The 17,523-nt window shown below is 49.6% G+C and overlaps 6 protein-coding genes across 6 annotated transcripts; 2 read left to right on the top strand and 4 right to left on the bottom strand.

Annotated features, from left to right (window-relative positions):
• Positions 1-2,825: 2,825 nt before the first annotated feature.
• On the bottom strand, positions 2,826-4,793 carry Z518_01187 (uncharacterized protein; the record flags this gene model as incomplete). The annotated part of the gene is made up of 1 exon (XM_013421788.1): positions 2,826-4,793. One exon carries the CDS (start codon positions 4,791-4,793, stop codon positions 2,826-2,828), a length of 1,968 nt encoding a protein of 655 aa, XP_013277242.1.
• Positions 4,794-6,570: 1,777 nt separating this feature from the next.
• On the bottom strand, positions 6,571-7,100 carry Z518_01186 (RING-box protein 1A; the record flags this gene model as incomplete). The annotated part of the gene is made up of 4 exons (XM_013421787.1): positions 6,571-6,669; positions 6,721-6,791; positions 6,846-6,924; positions 6,975-7,100. 4 exons carry the CDS (start codon positions 7,098-7,100, stop codon positions 6,571-6,573), a joined length of 375 nt encoding a protein of 124 aa, XP_013277241.1.
• Positions 7,101-7,846: 746 nt separating this feature from the next.
• Z518_01185 (uncharacterized protein) lies at positions 7,847-9,163 on the top strand (the record flags this gene model as incomplete). The annotated part of the gene is made up of 1 exon (XM_013421786.1): positions 7,847-9,163. One exon carries the CDS (start codon positions 7,847-7,849, stop codon positions 9,161-9,163), a length of 1,317 nt encoding a protein of 438 aa, XP_013277240.1.
• A 479-nt stretch (positions 9,164-9,642) lies between these two features.
• On the bottom strand, positions 9,643-10,110 carry Z518_01184 (uncharacterized protein; the record flags this gene model as incomplete). The annotated part of the gene is made up of 2 exons (XM_013421785.1): positions 9,643-9,745; positions 9,818-10,110. 2 exons carry the CDS (start codon positions 10,108-10,110, stop codon positions 9,643-9,645), a joined length of 396 nt encoding a protein of 131 aa, XP_013277239.1.
• A 2,300-nt stretch (positions 10,111-12,410) lies between these two features.
• Z518_01183 (uncharacterized protein) lies at positions 12,411-13,979 on the bottom strand (the record flags this gene model as incomplete). Its single annotated transcript, XM_013421784.1, has 1 exon — positions 12,411-13,979. One exon carries the CDS (start codon positions 13,977-13,979, stop codon positions 12,411-12,413), a length of 1,569 nt encoding a protein of 522 aa, XP_013277238.1.
• A 2,525-nt stretch (positions 13,980-16,504) lies between these two features.
• On the top strand, positions 16,505-17,256 carry Z518_01182 (uncharacterized protein; the record flags this gene model as incomplete). Its single annotated transcript, XM_013421783.1, has 2 exons — positions 16,505-16,782; positions 16,857-17,256. 2 exons carry the CDS (start codon positions 16,505-16,507, stop codon positions 17,254-17,256), a joined length of 678 nt encoding a protein of 225 aa, XP_013277237.1.
• Positions 17,257-17,523: the final 267 nt, after the last annotated feature.

Below are 17,523 nucleotides of genomic sequence, written 5' to 3'. Positions count from 1 at the left end.
AGAAACTGGCTTCCTTTCCCCGTCTTTTTTTCCTTCCATTTCGCATTTGACTTCCGTCGTCCGTAGGGGTAAACTACATTGCGTTGATTACATTGTAGATGAACCGATTGCGTGCCTAACAAACCAAAATCATCCCTAAGGGGCCCTTGGCACCTGCGCGCCTGCGCTGCTCCTGCACCGACGCCCACGACTTACCTATACAACCAAAATTCCCCCTCTATTCTCGGAAGTCTCGTATGTCAAACATCATAGCTGAAAAAATTTTAATCAGGACCATCGACCGCCACCAGCACGGTATCCGATTTATAGCCTAATCAGGGCCCCCTGTCAGCCCTTTCTACGAACCCCTCCGCTGCCCAGCCGCCTCTCTCTCAGCTTGCCACCTCTGCAAGCACTGCGCCTCTGTCTCGACGCGTCAATCATCTCTTGATTTGTATAGGCCTTGTGGGGGACCAAAACAAGTTCATGACGCCTTGCTGTGTGCTGCTCATGCCTGATCATCCTCCTAAGACTACAAATACCATCTCGTCTTGTCCCTCTCTAGCCTCTCCGCCGGGATGGACTATCTCTCCGAGATAGCACCATGCTGTTCTCTCGACAAAAAGGTCACGCGTCCTGATACGAGTTTGATTTCGTGGCTGCAATCAAGCATCATGGCGGCCCCGCTAAACCGATAGGCTAGGGGTGTTCGCTGTTGGAGATTAGGTGGAACCGCCACCGGTCAACATCCATAGCGAGAGAGTTTTGAGATAAAGGGGCTTCACGCACACCGAAAGGGACAACTTTCTTTCTTGGAGCACCTTTGTGAGACTCTCTATCGCGATTCGCCAAGTCCGAAATCAAAGGCCAGTCAAGCCATGTCAGTCATGTCGATCTTTCAGAGGGACAACGTCCTGGCCCAATGATTGATTTTCTTGCCTCCAGGCCTGGAATGTATTGTGGTACAGAAAACCCGTTGGCGACTGTGCACGGCGAATCCTCCGTTGTCATCATATGCGGCTTGACAATCAGGTTGGACAGCAGGGCCAGAAATAGGTATCGCCGATTTGTTCTACGTCACCAAAATAAATTCCACAGAAGACAACTATGAAATCGAACATTCTGGATCTTGATTTCGTTCTGGTGGATAAGCCAAAACCCTGCCACCTCCATTTCCTTCATGTCATCAAGATCTATTCCTGGTGCCCGAAACCCCTCAAACAAGAGTTCAGTCAGATCTTGGACTTTCAACCATCGTACCTCGTTTCGGTCACCGCACAATGCCATGACGGATGACTTCAAACGATCCAATCAATAGCATTTGAGTACCCTCAAGGATGAGATAACTCGCAGTTTTGTCACCCGATCTCCTCGTCGCCCCCCAGGTATTCTCTCCAACCTCGGCGAATCGGGAGACTTTCGCCGCGTTTTAATGCAGGTACACAAGGAATTCCCGTGGTTGAAACTCACCCTCTGCACGCGGCATGACGAGTATAGTTCTGTCCTGCAGCTGTTTCACCTCTAGTGACCAATCAATATCAGCTTCGTTTTCTGGGTCAAAATGCAGAGAACGGGGAATTCTCCAAGCTTTGAAAAATCATAGGGAAGAAATTCTTGGACGCCGCACGCAACGGACAATCAGCAAGCAAGTATCAGATATGCAAATAAAAAGTCATGCATATCAGACGAGTATGTCAGCAAAGCCAACCATTAATGGGCAGCCCCAGCAAACAGCCACTCAGCACAGCTGCGAAGCTTGTCAGCGACTGACCAGTTGATCCGAGTTCTCTAGCCAAAAAGCTACATCATAACTGTTGTTGTTTCTTTTTTGCTAACGTAAAGATTACACGGGCTAATATGCATTTTGTCCAAAATATTGGTTAGCCTTTCACCACTTCCAATCCCAAGAGAGGCCACTGTTCAAATGTGCCGGATCAAATTGAGGCGAAAATGCCCAGAAGCTAACCAGCTGAGGGTAAAGAGCCTAAAACAGTCAATGATTACTCGATTGCATTCGCAGCTGGGAACAACTCCGGGTCGATTCGTACAGGCCGATCTCAATGGTTCTTCGTCTGAATGATCCTGTCGTTGGGCGGCTCCAATCCACGTGATCTCTCTTTGAATGTGTTCGTAGTAGTGCCTGGGCGGGTCGAGCTGCTGGTTGGTCTGAATTTCGGGCCTCAAGTGGCCATGGCTGTCGTTTCCGAGGCAACTAGCGGCGGACTCTGACAATTGGGACTGAAGGCCGAGGCCACATTTCCTTCCAGGTGGACAAGGCCTCGTTTTCGAGATCCCTGGCGCTGGGACGATGCAGCTCAAGGACAATAGATCCGACGATCCAAACACCCGCAATCGGAGATGATGTTGTTCGCGTTCATGAACATCAGACACCTCTTCTAGTCACGGATTATTTCGGTCAAAGTGCAAGAGTACGGGGAGAGAAATGTACATCGTATCATTCTCTGTGTACATTCGTAGTCGAACGAAGAAAAAGAAAAGCGCCGGATTATCAAATCTTAATCATTAACAAATCGAAACGCGCTCTACCTATACCAAAATTCTATCCCAATGCGATAAGAAGCGAATACCCAAGAGAATGTCATGTTCTTCAGAATTATGCCAGGGTGCAATGTCGACATGCCGTAAGCGGTAGAAATCCTTTCTTTCTCTTCTCTATCGCCTGCGCGGCAGATGTACTCTTGGTCTTCACCGAGAACCATAGAAATCGTGACTTGACGCAACGTAGCATGACCAAAATAATTTCGGAAGAAATAAAACACGAAACTGAGCCGCAAAGAGGCAAATAAGCCAAAGAATCGTATAACAACACTTCGCTCTAGCGCCGCTCAAATGGCCTTCAGCCTCCTTGCTACAAGCAAAGCGAGCGCGACAAACAGAAAGATGACGCCTAGGATACCAAAGAACCAATATAGACCTTCGGTATCCCCGCCGGGTACGTTGACGTTCATGCCGAACAGACCGGTAACAAGATTCAAGGGGACGAGGATGGTGGCGACAACAGTGATTTTGGCAAGGGCCTTGTTGGTGTGGTTCCCTTTGAGGATGTTGTCGACATTCAGCTGCGCGAGGTAGTTGGCGTGGGAGCGCGAGAGCATCTTCTCCACGTGAATCAAGTTCGACATCATAGTCACGACGTGGTCCTGAATGTCACCCAAATACAGGCCGATATCTGCGCGAGGGGTCATCTCGTTCAAATCGTTGCAACGTTTCGCAAAGCCCTTGATAACATCTGCCTTACCACCCAAAAGACGCATCATATTAAGAACGCGCTTGCGGCACTCGCCGATCTGACGTAGCAGAGCTAGAAAGTCGTCTTCCCTCGCAATGAACACTTGGTCTTCGATGTTCTCGGATTCTTGCTCTGCGTCCCGGATGATCGGTGCAAAAGAGTCGACAATGTCGTCGATCATGGCGTAGCAGATGTAGTCTGGTCCCAAGGACAAGAAGTCGCCGAGTTTGGCAATTCGCTTGCGTACGTTTCGTGCGTGTGGATTTGGGGTGTAGCTGAAGCTCAGAACCCCATCGCCACAGACGACGATGTAGACGTGAATCGGGTCCAGGAAGTCCTCGTCGGACTTATCCATGATGAAAGAGCGGAAGCAGACAAAGTAGTATTGGGAGAATATCTCGACTTTCTCACGGGCTTCTTGGGTTTCGATATCTTCGCGGGTGAGACGATGGATCTTGAATGCTTTGGCAATGACCTCCAGTTCGGCCTTGGTAGGGTTGAGGCAATCTAGCCACCAGACACCACCATCCGGTCCAACATCAAAGAGATCCCTGAATGTAGTGCCATCTGCGACGAAATCACCCAACTTGGTCGCACTTTGACCTTGAGGCAGCTCGGATGTAAACAAGAAGAATCGTTCAGTGGGCTTGGCGGGAACATGCTTTTCTTTCAAAGAGATCTTTTCATCAGACGACGATGTTTGAGTATTGCTGATGTCATAATGGACCATTGGCTTTTCGTAGAAATTGTCGCCGTTGAGAATGGCGTTTGGCGGTTCATCGTGGTCATCATGCTTTCGAAGATCACCGAAGACTCGGGCGTCGTTGGGACTGCGGGTTCCAAGATCATCCGATATCTTCCCTTGTGCACTCAAGACTACAAACTCCTCCAACTCCTCAAAATCGATTTTGTAGGTCTTTCCGGGCTCCTCGTCGGTTGGGAAGGTGACGTCGTCATTGACATCCCGGTCGGTTCGGTGTGTAAGGGCGAGTGGAACACTGATGTTGCTTAGCGTCGGGCGTCTTTGAGCGGTGCCACCTGATTGAGTTCGGTTGCGGATATTCTCGAGAACCGAGGATGAATGGCTTTCGGCGGTATTGGCGCGCTGCCGTCGACGTGGCTCAGCGAAAGCCTCAACAGAGTTGGCCGGTGAGGTGGAACGAGAAGATGAGCTGTCGCGTGAACGATCATGTCGTGGGATACGTTGGCGTCCATCGCGGTTGGTATATCTTCTAGCACGCACAGATGTTCGTCGACCACTCCCCTGTGGAGCATCCTCTCCATCGCTCTCCCCATCGATAACGGCGTTTTCAAAGTCCCGAGCGATGAGGTTCTGCTCTTGATCAAGCGGTGCGGTAAGAAGGGTCGCATCAACGGCCCCCAGCTCTCGCTCGTCAACACCGCTTGGTTTGGGGGTTGCAAGCTGGACTTCAACAGCGGGCACATCGAGGGAATTGCACGCTGGAAGGACTCCCAGGTTGCCGCGATGATCATCCAGCTCTGGGGCTGGAGTGCTGAAGCGGCTATCCATCTTAGGGGAATGCATTGAACCAGAGGACGACATCTTGATCCGGTTTTCTTTTGGCTCCTTTCCCCAAAAGCCCCTGCTTGCACCGTAATTAGTGCACGTAATCCGCTGGTCGAGCCACTGTCGAGAATGTGACAGCAGAAGACTGGTTTGGCCGCCAATAATAGGTTGAAATCTGCACCAAAACCGCTCTCTTTCGATTTAATCCACAAGAAATTATCCCCCCAGACCAGGAGCAGTCAAGGAGAGGCTGATATTCCGAAGGGCCAAGTTATGGAGGTCGGGTGGTGGTTCCGCAGAAAACCATGAATGTAGTGCCTAGCAGAGGGCGGATGAAGGAAAGGGTCGCAATCTGAGAGCCCGCCAACTTGAAGGCTTGAGAGTGGATGTAGGTGTCGAACGCCAGGGTGAATGAGTTTCGTAAAGGGATAGGAAGGACTGCGGACAGCCTCCCTATGTTGGTATGTAGATAGCGAAACGAGCTGGTAGGCCGTAAGTCGAGTACGGTCGGTCGATCAATCTGTTGACGTCAACACCTGTGAGGTGATGAAAAGTGCACTGGAATAGTAGAGTGTCCGTTTTCGAAGGCGACGGCTCGAGTCTTTTTAAAAGAATGCGCAGTGGTGACAGAGTGTCATGTGGGAAAAAACGAAGGGGAAAAAAAAAAAAAAAAAGAAAGGCTATTCTTTAACTTTTGTGACGATAAATGATGACAATTGGGGCCTTGGCGAATGAGCATGGAGAGGCCATTTTCTTTGTGGTGCAAGAAATTCGTAAATCGGTGGGCTCCGTTTATTCCACCCAGACAAGCCATTCACATCCCTTCTTTTTTCTCTCATGTCCTCACATGTGATTAGGCAGTGTCCCGAGATCCTGGCTTCTGGAGGGACCATCTTCTGGCTCACTAGTACCTGGTCAATGCTTGTTTCGAAGCCAAATATTGCGACTTGTCAGTGACGAAGTCCATCAAGACACCTTGATCTCTACCGGCAAACAGTGCGCCCAAATATTCTGAAAAAGCAAGTCCTTTCAGGATGGACGCAGTGATTACCCAGGTCCAGGATCTGTTTGAGGGTCAAATTGTATGTCCAAAACGATCAGCTTATTTTGATGAGTTCCCCAGCGTTATTCATTGCTCTAATCTGATGCAAGGACTTTGATGGTCAGCGTCTTGCCGAGGAAATTTCCACTGCCATTCTGTCGATAGTTTCTGTAAGACAGCCCCAATGAGAATCGCTGCTGCAGGAAATAGCCTACTGACATTTCGGCAGATAATTGCTCTCGTCATGGGCTTCATTCAACAAGACATTTACTTGACCATGTGGATCGGTTTAGCAGGAACTTTACTTGCAATGCTCTTAGTTGTCCCTCCATGGCCTGTCTTCAACCGGCATCCTCAACCGTGGCTTGGTTCAAAGGCTACATTGTCGTCAGGTGGAATAGTTGTGGGAGTGTCTGAAGGGAAGGGGAGATGATGTGTCATTGCTTCATGCTCATTTACCAATCTATCAGAGTTCTCGATGCATTGCCTCCTTGGCTTGACTCATTTGTCCTCCCGAGGATCGAGCCTCATAGCCATCACCAGGATTTCTCTGCATGAGGGGCACGATGATTTATCGGGACTCACAGCACCTGTGTGGCCTTCATGGCACCGAGTGTCACACCCTGTTCGTTCATGTGACTACTTCCTATATTAGGATAGCCCAGTTCGCCTCGCCTTTGGATGGGTCGCTGTGCACCTTTTGACAAGACGCTGAGCCTTGTGAATACCACCATTTTGTACGGATATCATATTCTCTTGAATGTTGGCCATTTATCGACCATATTTCTGGAATTCCCAATCTCTGTTGTCGAGTGGACATACTTGTCTCGTCTTCAACCATCGTGAGATGCAGTGAAAGTGGAAGGCATGCTACACCCATCGTCAGTGAGGTCATCAAATGTGTACGGCTTCTCTTCCTACATTGCAGATTCCCCATGCAACGGTACATTCTTCTGTAGTGGCAGCGCCTTGGTTTGCTTGACATTCGATGCCTGAGCCAACGTTAGGACCAGTATTACATTCAGTGGGATGAGATTGTGGCTTACAAAGATCCATGATGTGATTCCGGCAGATGGCGCAGTTGTCGACGACAATATCCCAGGCCCAGAGAGCGACCGCATTCCACTATGGACATGTCAGTAACACCGCCAATAGTGTCTAGGCAATCAACCCACCTTCTTGACTTCAAATCTTTTTTTATTGTCGGCGCCTTCAGAAGGTCCGGCTTTGGTAGTTTTGGCAGGAGTCTTGGGCTTGGGCTCTGCTGGAGCAGCAGCATCAGCCATCTCAACGTCTGCCATTCTTGATAGATCGCGCCGATGTTGATGGAAGAGTGAGAAGGTCGAAAATGCGGGGATTAGAGAGAGGGTCGAGGGCAAGGCGAGGTGTGGGTTGAGCCTGGATGAATCAAAGCGGAGGAATACGGCTCAGCCTCAGGATTCAGTGGAATGAGTAGTAAATCAGAAACCAACGACCTTCATCTGGTGATTCAGTCGTTATTGGACTAGAGGCAAGGCCGCAGGTGAAGGACCATGAGGCTATAACAAAGGCCTCGGCGGAAAAGTGGTCATAGCAGACTCGTATTGTCCTACTAGTATTAGTGCCCAGCCGCCAGCAAGTTTGCCTTGTCGCCTGAGGGTCCGCCTTTTGCCTGCGTCACTTCTCTTCTACAAGTCCTCTCAAAACACTTTATCCTTCCAACATATATCCTCCCGCGTGTACAATATCCCAATTCAAGTTCTAGACGATTGCCGTGTCTTTCTCGTCAAGTCTCGGCCATTCAACCCTCCATCTTTTTTCCAACTCGGACAATGAACCCTATCGCTTCAGTCACCGACCTCGTCATTCTACAACCACGAAGACAAATTTCAAGCCATTTCGCTCTTCATCATCGTAAACGCACAAGATAGACGAGCTTCGACCTCTTTCTTTTTGTGTCTGTTTCTCTTTTGCTGGTCTGCGTGTACATTTGAGCGTTCAGCATTTCCCTATCTCTACCTAGGTCGACGGGTTGCCGATTCATCAAGCCCGGTACAAGACAGAAACAATGTCTACTCCTACTACAGCAACTACTCCTCATCAACAGTCTTCGAAAGGCCCTCGAAGGCTGGGAAAGAAACATCGGCCGACGGATAATCTCGAAGGGACAGTCTCTGGCAGAGGTGCTCCTCCCGACCATCAACCCAACCCATCTCCAGCTGCCGGCAAGGTAACAAAGAACAATAATAAAGGACAACCGCGGAAAGCTTCGCATGCCAATAGCAAATCACAGTCCGGAGGCTTCACATCAGATCATGCAAAACACGGCAGCAATCATCATGAGAAGGCAAAGGCTACTCCGATGAAACCCGCCGCATATGCAGGATCTACCTTTCAACAATCACCGGCTGCCTCTGCTCTTCCACTGCCCAGTTTTTACTCTAAATCTCTGCCGACCACCAACTCGTTGCCGTCGCAACTCGCCAACGGCGAAACCGTCAATCCCCAAACTACCTCTGTCACCCCGGCCGAAGAATCCCCTAGCAAGCGAGAATCCACCCCTTGTGACTTTCTTTTCGAAGCCGCTCGACAAGCCAGAACGACTCCACGTACTGATAGCCCTGCCACTCGCTCCGGTAATCTCTCTGTCCCAAATGGAAGCCCTGCCTCAAGATCTCCAGCGCCGCGAGAAGGCGATCCTATGTTTCCCTTCGAATTGGAAGGAGGGTCAATTCCCGGAGAGGATGGTTCTTCTTTCGCTACACCTTATAAAGACCGAATCGAAGCGTTGCGATCGGCTAGATCAACATCAGGAGGGAAGAGCATGGACGAAAACGAGCGCAAGGCAAAGAGTGATGCTTTGAAGAAACTCCTAATGAAGTCAAGTGGACAAGAGGGTGACCAAGGTCCAGGTGCCAGTGTTGACATGAATAACCCTTTTAACGCCAGAGCACCACATCAACAGGACTTCGTCACACAAGAACCGTCTCTCAAACGTCATAGCTCTGGTCCTTCCACCCCGGTTTATATGCAGGACTATCCCGGCTATAACGCCCCACCAGGTTCCTCACAGATGGCTCAACGATTTCCTCCCCCCCAGATGCAAACACCGAAAAGACCAATATCTTCACGATTACGAAATGTTTATGGAGCACAGAGTGAGCCAGAGTATGCTGAGCTGTCTTCGGACAGTGGGGTAACTCCGCCAATTTCAACAGCACGATCACAAACACCACAACACGCACCACAGTATGGTTCAGGTCCCATCGGTCAACCATATGGTGGTCAGCCACAAATGCCAACTCATCGCTCAAAACCGAGTGCGCAACAGCTTGAAGATGACTTGCGACGAGTATTGAAGCTGGATCTTACATCTAGGGGGTGAGAACGATGAAAAGAGAATCTTTCGGGCGACTACGAATCTGTGGATTTGGGTTTGGAAGACGCACTTCCCTCTCCGGGCTGATGAATATGTCCGAAGAGGGTATTGTAGACCAGGTTTGGAAATATGGAGAAGCAGAGATAAGATAGGACATTCTTTTAAGATGGGTTTCATTTGTTCAGCATTTAGCTGGAACAGTTGCCATGTCATTTATCAATGCAGTATCACATCATTCGCTCGCATGACCTCGTCTAGTCCTTTCAGTCTTTTGTTCTGCCACAAAGAACTCCTTGGCTCTGAGAGTTTCAGTCTATCCCATTAGTGCCATCCGCAGGACAACGTCAAGGGTATCATGTCTGTCCAAACTCAAAAAATGCCATGCCCTATGTCCTCCCAAAACCCATGCTGTAGCTTGACATTGTAAAAGGAACTCCGTATATCTCTGCAGGCGCACAACCCTGAAAAGAAGAGCCAGGCCTGATTCAATCACTGCTCGAACATCCTCGACACCCGCAATTAACACACTGCACGCCTCCCCCATCAGTTCCGTTCCCGTCTCCCTTTTTCAACTGCGCTTTGGGAACCCTACAAATACACGTGCCCTGAAAATTCGTCTCTTTCGTCTGCACACACCTCAAACAACACAGTTTCTCGTACCCTTGCTTCTTCCATTTGGCGATCAAATTGGCGTCTGCGTACCCGTTCTTCAATAACCACTCGTATAACTGTTTCGAGATGGCTTTGCGGGTGTAGTAGAGGTCGTAGACGTAGCGGGAACGGGCGTGGGAGATTTGAAAGATGGGCCAGAGGGTTTCATGTTTCTTTTTACCTTCGTGAGAGGCGTTTTGGGCATCGCGCATTTTATTTCCGTATTCGAGGAGGGTGTCTTCGATATCTTCGAAACCCTGGGGCGGGGGTTTGCGTGAGGATCGGGGACGAATGGGGGGCATTTTGTCTGTTTCTCGGAGTTGGTGATACGTGATGGGAGAAACGAAGGTAAGGATTTAAAAGTGTAGAGAGGTGTTTTTGAAGGAGGTAGAGGCAGAGGTAGGATCAAGAGATAGTGGCGCCGAAATGATTGTATGAGCTTCGTAATGTTGGGATGGGGCAAAATATAAATAAAACCTCCATGTCACCCGTGCGGCACGGGAGCCTAAAAGCAGCGTCTCACTTCTAACCTGACTCCCTCTGGGTACGCTTTACCCCGACGTCGCCTTTCAGGATCGAATTGATTTTTGCCCTCGGCTCCCGCTCTTTGTTGTGCTTGCGATGTTCTTTGGTAGATCCACGGGATCACTGCGCTTCCAAAACAGACACCGACGGCGATGCCGACAAAGATTGTGTTGGACAAGTCCTGTGAGAGATGGTATGTCCGGTGGAAGATGTACTCATAACCATCAAAGAAGGTATCATTTACGCTCCTGTGGACGATTCTACCAGCCTCTCCTCAATCTGTCGCAATTATATTGAGGAGAGTCCTTGTTGCTTTCATCAGCTTTGATGTTCCCCAAGATACGCTGTTGCCCTTTTCTGAATGCCGGGGAAGACGGGGGATGGGTAGGATGCACTAACACATAATCTAGAGTTTCCGCCTAGGTATTCAAATGTTCCATCCCCAGAAATCCGGTTATCTCTGTGGTCGTCGCCATGTCGTGAGTTCCAATGCCTAGGATATCAGCTCAGAGCCAAGCTCTACCAGACATTAGTGGCGTCAGAGCCCGCCACGATACAGGAATGCATATTTGCTACAATTTCCAGAGAAGTTTACTGCGTCAGCAATCAGGTGCATAGAGAAATTTACGGACCTTACATAACATGGAAGTGGGAAAAGCCATAACAGAGTCCCGGACATGGTGCAACTCCTCGACCCAATTCCTATCGGTCGCACGGGGTCTGCTTCAACGGATCTCGGAAGAGTGAAGATTACCTAGCAGCAAAGTTCCCTCTCACGTTGTACTCCTGTGCAAGTGCAATCTGTCGATAGGATGACGAAGGAATTGCACCGAGGCTGCAGAAAGGGGGTCGGGAATATCACTTCCACGGCGTTGGGAGGCAAGTTTCTGAAGACGATGCTAGGCGGTCAGTCACTTCCTTTTACAAATACCTCCAAAACCTCATCAAGAATAACATCAGTTCGCACGACAATGACTCAGACCTGGGGAAGTGGTCATTTGAGCAGCTAGACTTTTAGCGGGACAAAAGCGAAGATGACCCATACAACATCATATATGCGCTACTGGGCCGGCCCACAGATATCCAGACCGTTGATGGGACTGATATTTTCAAGACGACTCGCCGACCAACTTGGGCTTGTCGAGCAACCAGAAATGTCATCACAAACTCCGCCAACAGTCCATCCTAGCGCCTAGGCTACCATACAGTACAAACGCTGGACAGGGTTTAATGCAAGGCCCTGCCTCCCCGGAAAGCGGAACCTCGTCTCCACAATCGCCTTTCCCGAGGTTGGGAGGGACCAGTATCTTGTGGCAGAGGAGGGCCCCGGCAAGATAGGCGACCACATTTATACCATGTGGGGACGTCTTAAAGCAAAAATACTCGTGATCTGCGTTAACCAGCAGCCAAGCACGGTTCCATTTCTCTGCAACCAGCAGCGGACCATTTGCCCAGGTGTGCGCTGAACAATTTTGGGATTGACTGGCCAGCGCTGGGAGTGGAAGACGAAGGCGCTGTTCGCGAAGCCACGGCGATTTTTGACACCCCTAGTTACACGGTATACGATGGATTCTGAACCTGAGACTGGCTACATGTCGGCCATGGTAAAAGTGAGCGCTTTGCTCGATTTCTGCCCAAGCTGAGATAGCTGCAACATGCTTGTGTTGCTTAGCGGGTGGAGTTGATTGTCCTGTCCATACCAAGGTGACCCAGAGCTTGTTGATCGGCGAAGGGAGAAGTATAGGAAGGTTCTCTCATGTAAGGCTCATAGTGGGAAGAGGGAGTTCAACATATTTACTGCTAAGAATACTATCACTTACTCGTAGCAAAAACATAACTGCCCTTTAACTGGTCCGCTTCTTTCGAGGGCACGAGGCATAAAGCTTTCCTTCCACATGTTCAGTATTATTATCTTTTAGTCTGTCCATGAGAGCACATGGGATGACGCGGGTCTATTAATTTCCTGGAATAGATAAATCAACATTTGCAGATGGCAAATACCTGTCACACCCCTAATAAAGCCGTCCTTAATCGGACTAGAATGAACACGCTCGTCTTGTACGTAAGCCTCTTTTACTTAGATCTTCTCATTCTTGTCATGAACTCTCACTCGAATCCCCTGGCTATCTAACTTCACACCCGCAGTAAACAAGTCCCTCGTCGGAGTCGCATCACTATCATCAGTCTCAAACATTTCTAGATCATATCTCTGCACCACGGCCGCGATACTCATGAAGAGCTGCGCATACGCCAAATGCATACCGATACAGTTGCGCGATCCCTTGCCAAAGGCTACCATGTACTTGTCCAGTCGTGATGTCGTGCGGCCTTCGGCCATCTGATCAAGCCAGCGCTCGGGCTTGAACTTGCGTGGCTCAGGGAAGATGTTCTCGTCGATGAGAATCAGGTGAGGAGTCATTGCCACGGGTGTGCCGGCTGGGATGACCCATTCTTTGTACCGGATCGGCTTGTCGCAGATGCGCGGGAGACGAGAAAGCATTCCACCGGCCATGCGGATGCCTTCTTTGATGACGGCGGTCAGATACGGAAGTTTCTCCAGCGATGTCCACGGGGCGACAGGTTGGCCGTCGGGAATCTCGACAGTCGCCAATTCCTCGCGCATCTTGGCGAGCACGCTGGGACTCTTCATGAGGTGGTATGTGGTGATGGTGATGGCCCAGGCGGTGGTTTCTGACCCCGCCGTGGCTATCAGGACACCTTCGTCGATCAGGCGTTCGTCGCTCAGCTCGTACTCGGGCAAATCACTGGACAAGATCTGGGCGAAGATGGTGTCTTTTCGTCGCTTTTCGGTCTTGATCATCTGCATGGTTTCCGGGTCGGCTTTGATCTTTTTAACTTGGATACCCACGCGCTGCATCCAGGACTTCATGAAACCGACGGGCGGGACGAGCTTGATGGCCACAGACAAGGGCATGGAACGGACAATGGATCCGATCAGAGGGAACGAGCGAACAATAGCAGCGGACGCACGGCCACCAGTATTGACTAATTTCCAGGTCATCGCCCACTCTGGGTGATGGATGTAGTCGTACGTCCAGCCGTAAGAGCACTGGGTCAAAACATCGGTGGTCAAAGCCAAGTACACTGACTCCAAATCGAGCACCTCTTTGCTTCCAGCAATCTTGTCGAGTCGAGAGCACATGACGGCAAGCTTCTCCTGAATAATCGGCATATTGGCAATGATTGACGCCTTGGAGAAGAAAGGATTCAGTGCACCGCGCCGTTTTCGGTGAACTTCATGCTCGACCGTCATACCACCAGCCGTCGGCACAGCAAATCCCCTAGTCCACCAAGCCCATTTGTCGAGTTTTAAGCAGTACAGATCATCAAAGAAATCCGGATCATGGATATGCACATCGTCCGGGTTGGTGCGGATGACCGGACCGTACTTCTCGTGCATTTCTTTGATTTTCCAAACATACTGGTGCCCCTTGAAGACGTCGTAGAAAGTTTCATGCCAGTATGTCGCGACGGCAAGCTTCGAGCCCGGAAATTTACGCAACGGGTGGAAGTAAATGCGGTAGATAGAAAGGCATAGATCGTACACGATCTTAGCCAGGACAAGGTACCCTGCGAGACCAAGCCATGATGTTGCCAGGCCGAATGTGAGCTCTTCCGGCTTCATTGTGTCAGAAGAACCCTCTCTCCAGCTCGCAGTCAACGAGTAATGTCTCCATGGTGGAACAGGAGATATTATACGAAGGTGAAGGTTCCCCCGTCGGGGTCTCGGCAGTCAGCACCGAAGACCCACCCCGTCGCTCAGTAATAGGGGGCAAAATTCAGGGGCTGGAATCGGCCCCAAACTACGTCATTACATTTCCTTTCGCCTTATATTCGTTGGCAAGCGTCGACCATAGTTCCCGATAGCCTAATGCAATGCAAATCCATTAGCCCGAACGCCAAAGAATCCATGTGCCACCGTGATAATTTGAAGACAGATTTCCTTTGTTCTTTTCGTTTTCATTACCGCAGATGGTATCTTCATGGTGAAGTGAGTCTCGATAAACTTTGTTGACGTCTTGGCGATGCTTATTCATCTGCTCTCTGAGTCGAGTCTCCTCAAGTCTTGCAAGGCGCGCGGGTATTTCATCTCATCTCGTCTCATCTTGTATGGATCTGAAATGGGATCGAGCATCTGATACACGACTAGTTCGAGATATCCTTATAAAGCAAACTGAGATTTCTCATCATCCAGAGTCGCCGCCTTCATCAACGAGAGAAGATCATGATCTGCTGTCATTCTGTTGGATGTGTTGTTTGAATCTGCTACTGTAGCGGGGTGCTACATGCATGGATTATGTAAGGAGAAAACAGACATGAGTACGCAGAAAGTCGGCAGTGTGCAGAGTCTTTCTTAGTTGATTACACACGAACACGCAGCAAGACAGAGGCACATAGAAAAAGGAAGCAACTAGAGCTTCGTGTATGGTTGCTCGATGATCCTGACGCCGACATCCTCCTTGCATGACAGGCACTCAAGTGCCAGACCGTTCAACACCTTTACACTACAATCCCCAGAAAAGATTCCAGGGCTTGGGATATCGGCATGTACCCCTTTCGAAGAAAGCGGTGGGGGTGAGTCAATAGACCGGTTCCATTTTCACGGCAAATCTACACATATCTTCCTGTGTCCAACGTTTCTGTGTCTAATTTCTATCCACGACCGAAAAATTGATCTCTTGTTTACTACTTATTTCAGGCCATCAGAAAGAAACGGCAAGGACTCTGCATTCTCCTCGGCCCAACCGCAACTTTGGAATATCACTGAGAGCATGGAGGATACCGGGTCCTCTACAGTCACCGTTCCAAGGGCAATACTGATTTCCATGATCGCCAGGTACCACCCCGCTTATAAAGGTCACAATGCATAGCCCAGGTTGCATCAGGCAAGGACCCCTCAGAAACCACTGCTGACAGTCATCTGCTACTACTACAATGCATTCACACAGATACAACCCAACTTTCTCTCTGATACACCCATGCTCGTCTCTATCCATCCTACTCTATTATCTACCTAAATTATGAAAAATTGTATGTCTATGAGAGAACGCCACCAATACCTAGCCGGGGAATGAATCGATTTGACAACCTTTGACTTGATCACGAGGTTGCGCAGGCATAGAAACATGTCCTCTCGTGGCTCGTCATGCGGTAGGATGAAATTAGCATGTCCAATCGAATTGGGGGTGCTGTGCAAGTCAAGTCGAGGGAGTCTACTCGAACTCTTCGCCTCACTCTAAACCTCCAAATCTTGTGCTTGGTACTTTTCCTTGTTCGCACCCTTGACTTGTTGCGAACGTGATCATTCTGAACTCGGCGTAAGGTGTCAGTGTTGTGTCGGAGTGGATCGGATCGGGGGAATATAAAACAACCGGAATTCTCCCGTCGGCGGGGGCAGCAGGGATACTTTTGTTGATGAACCAACCACGACGGATTCCATGCCAGTATAGAAACATCAGGAGGACAGCCCGGCCCCTTTTGCCAAGCGAGTCTTCCAACAAGGTAGCAAAACTTGATTTTCTCAACACTAATTGCAATTTAGCTGTGTCGTAAGTCGTACAGCTCACCATTTGAGCAGGCCACGAATTTATCACAATTTCGGGCTCTGCGGTTAAGAGAGGCAAGTTCTGCTAATGGGTGGGCTTGCACTTGAGCCACTCTCGCCGACACTGGCGATGGTGTCACACTCTCATTGATTGCATTCCATTGGGCCGGAAAGAAGAATATCTGGGGACCCTGGTCAGAACATGAGTGCTTTTGGTTCTCATTCGAGCTTTTGGCGACGAGACCCTATTGGCGGACTTCCTGAAATCCATGTTGAAGCGAACTTGGGAAGATTTTGACATATTTTTTCACCTCCATGATGTTCAGCTGCTGCATAGATGAGATGACTTCTCTGTCTGGCTAAAGATGGCCCCAAAGAGCTATCATAAGTAGCATTATATGATCCCAGAGAGGCTGCACGTAGACGACTACATATTTGGGATTTATCCAGAATTCTGGCAACTCAACCTTTTGTCTACCACCCCTTTGTTGTCGGACCCAGGGGCACCAAAAAGACGCTCGTCCACGCACAGCAAACAAAAATTCGTCAGATTCTTTGGACGAAAAAATTCTCTCATCACCATCATCTTTATTACCTCTGTCGCCATGGTTGCCCTCTCATCTGTCTTCCTTGCCTTAACGTCTGCGTTGAGGGCCGTCTCCTCTCCGATCGATGCCGACTTCTTCAATAACACTGGCAACATCGACAAGCGCCAAAGTGTTTCACCTGGCACGGGTTACAACAATGGCTTCTTTTACTCATTCTGGACCGATGGCGGAGGCTCGGTCAATTATCAAAACGGACCTGGTGGTCAGTACTCCGTTCAATGGAGCAATGTCGGCAACTTTGTCGCTGGGAAGGGCTGGAATCCCGGAAGTGCTAGGTAAATGCTCAGAAGAGACAAGTTCTCTTTCTCTTCGGCCTCGACCGAGATGTGCTAATGGTCATCCATTCCAGGATCATCAACTACTCGGGCTTTTTCAACCCCAGCGGCAACGGTTATTTGTCTGTCTACGGCTGGACCCGCGATCCGCTCATTGAATACTATGTCGTCGAATCATATGGCACATACAATCCCTCCAGCGGCGCCACGTACCAGGGATCCGTCACCTCTGACGGAGGCACCTACAGTATCTACACAGCCCAACGAGTCAATGCCCCTTCTATCGACGGCACGCAGACCTTTACCCAGTACTGGTCCGTTCGCCAGAGCAAACGTGTCGGCGGATCTGTCAACTTGGCCAATCACTTTAATGGGTGGCGCAACCTTGGTATGAATCTGGGCGTTCATGACTATCAAATTGTTGCAACGGAAGGTTACGAGAGCAGCGGAGATTCACAGATCACCATCAGCTGAACGGGATTCAGTGATTTGATGATGTAAACCTCCCTGGGACAGTCTCCCTAGTGGATAGCCGCCTAGTCGAGGACAGGCCGAGCCTTGGTCAGGGTGAAAGAGTTAAATCAAAAGACAGCGAAGGTCCAATTTGACTGGACTAGCCGAATCATCGCAAAAGTTACAACCATACAGGAAGGATGGTGATAGGACGCTTTTCTCCTTTTTGTTGATCTAGAGATTTTGGGTGTCGAGACTCTCATTCTTTTTATGTAGCGTTTTCCACAT

The sequence above is a fragment of the Rhinocladiella mackenziei genome, assembly GCF_000835555.1.
Source record: "Rhinocladiella mackenziei CBS 650.93 unplaced genomic scaffold supercont1.1, whole genome shotgun sequence".
Taxonomy (NCBI): Eukaryota; Fungi; Ascomycota; class Eurotiomycetes; order Chaetothyriales; family Herpotrichiellaceae; genus Rhinocladiella; species Rhinocladiella mackenziei.
This window is presented reverse-complemented; position numbering and strand designations above follow the sequence as displayed.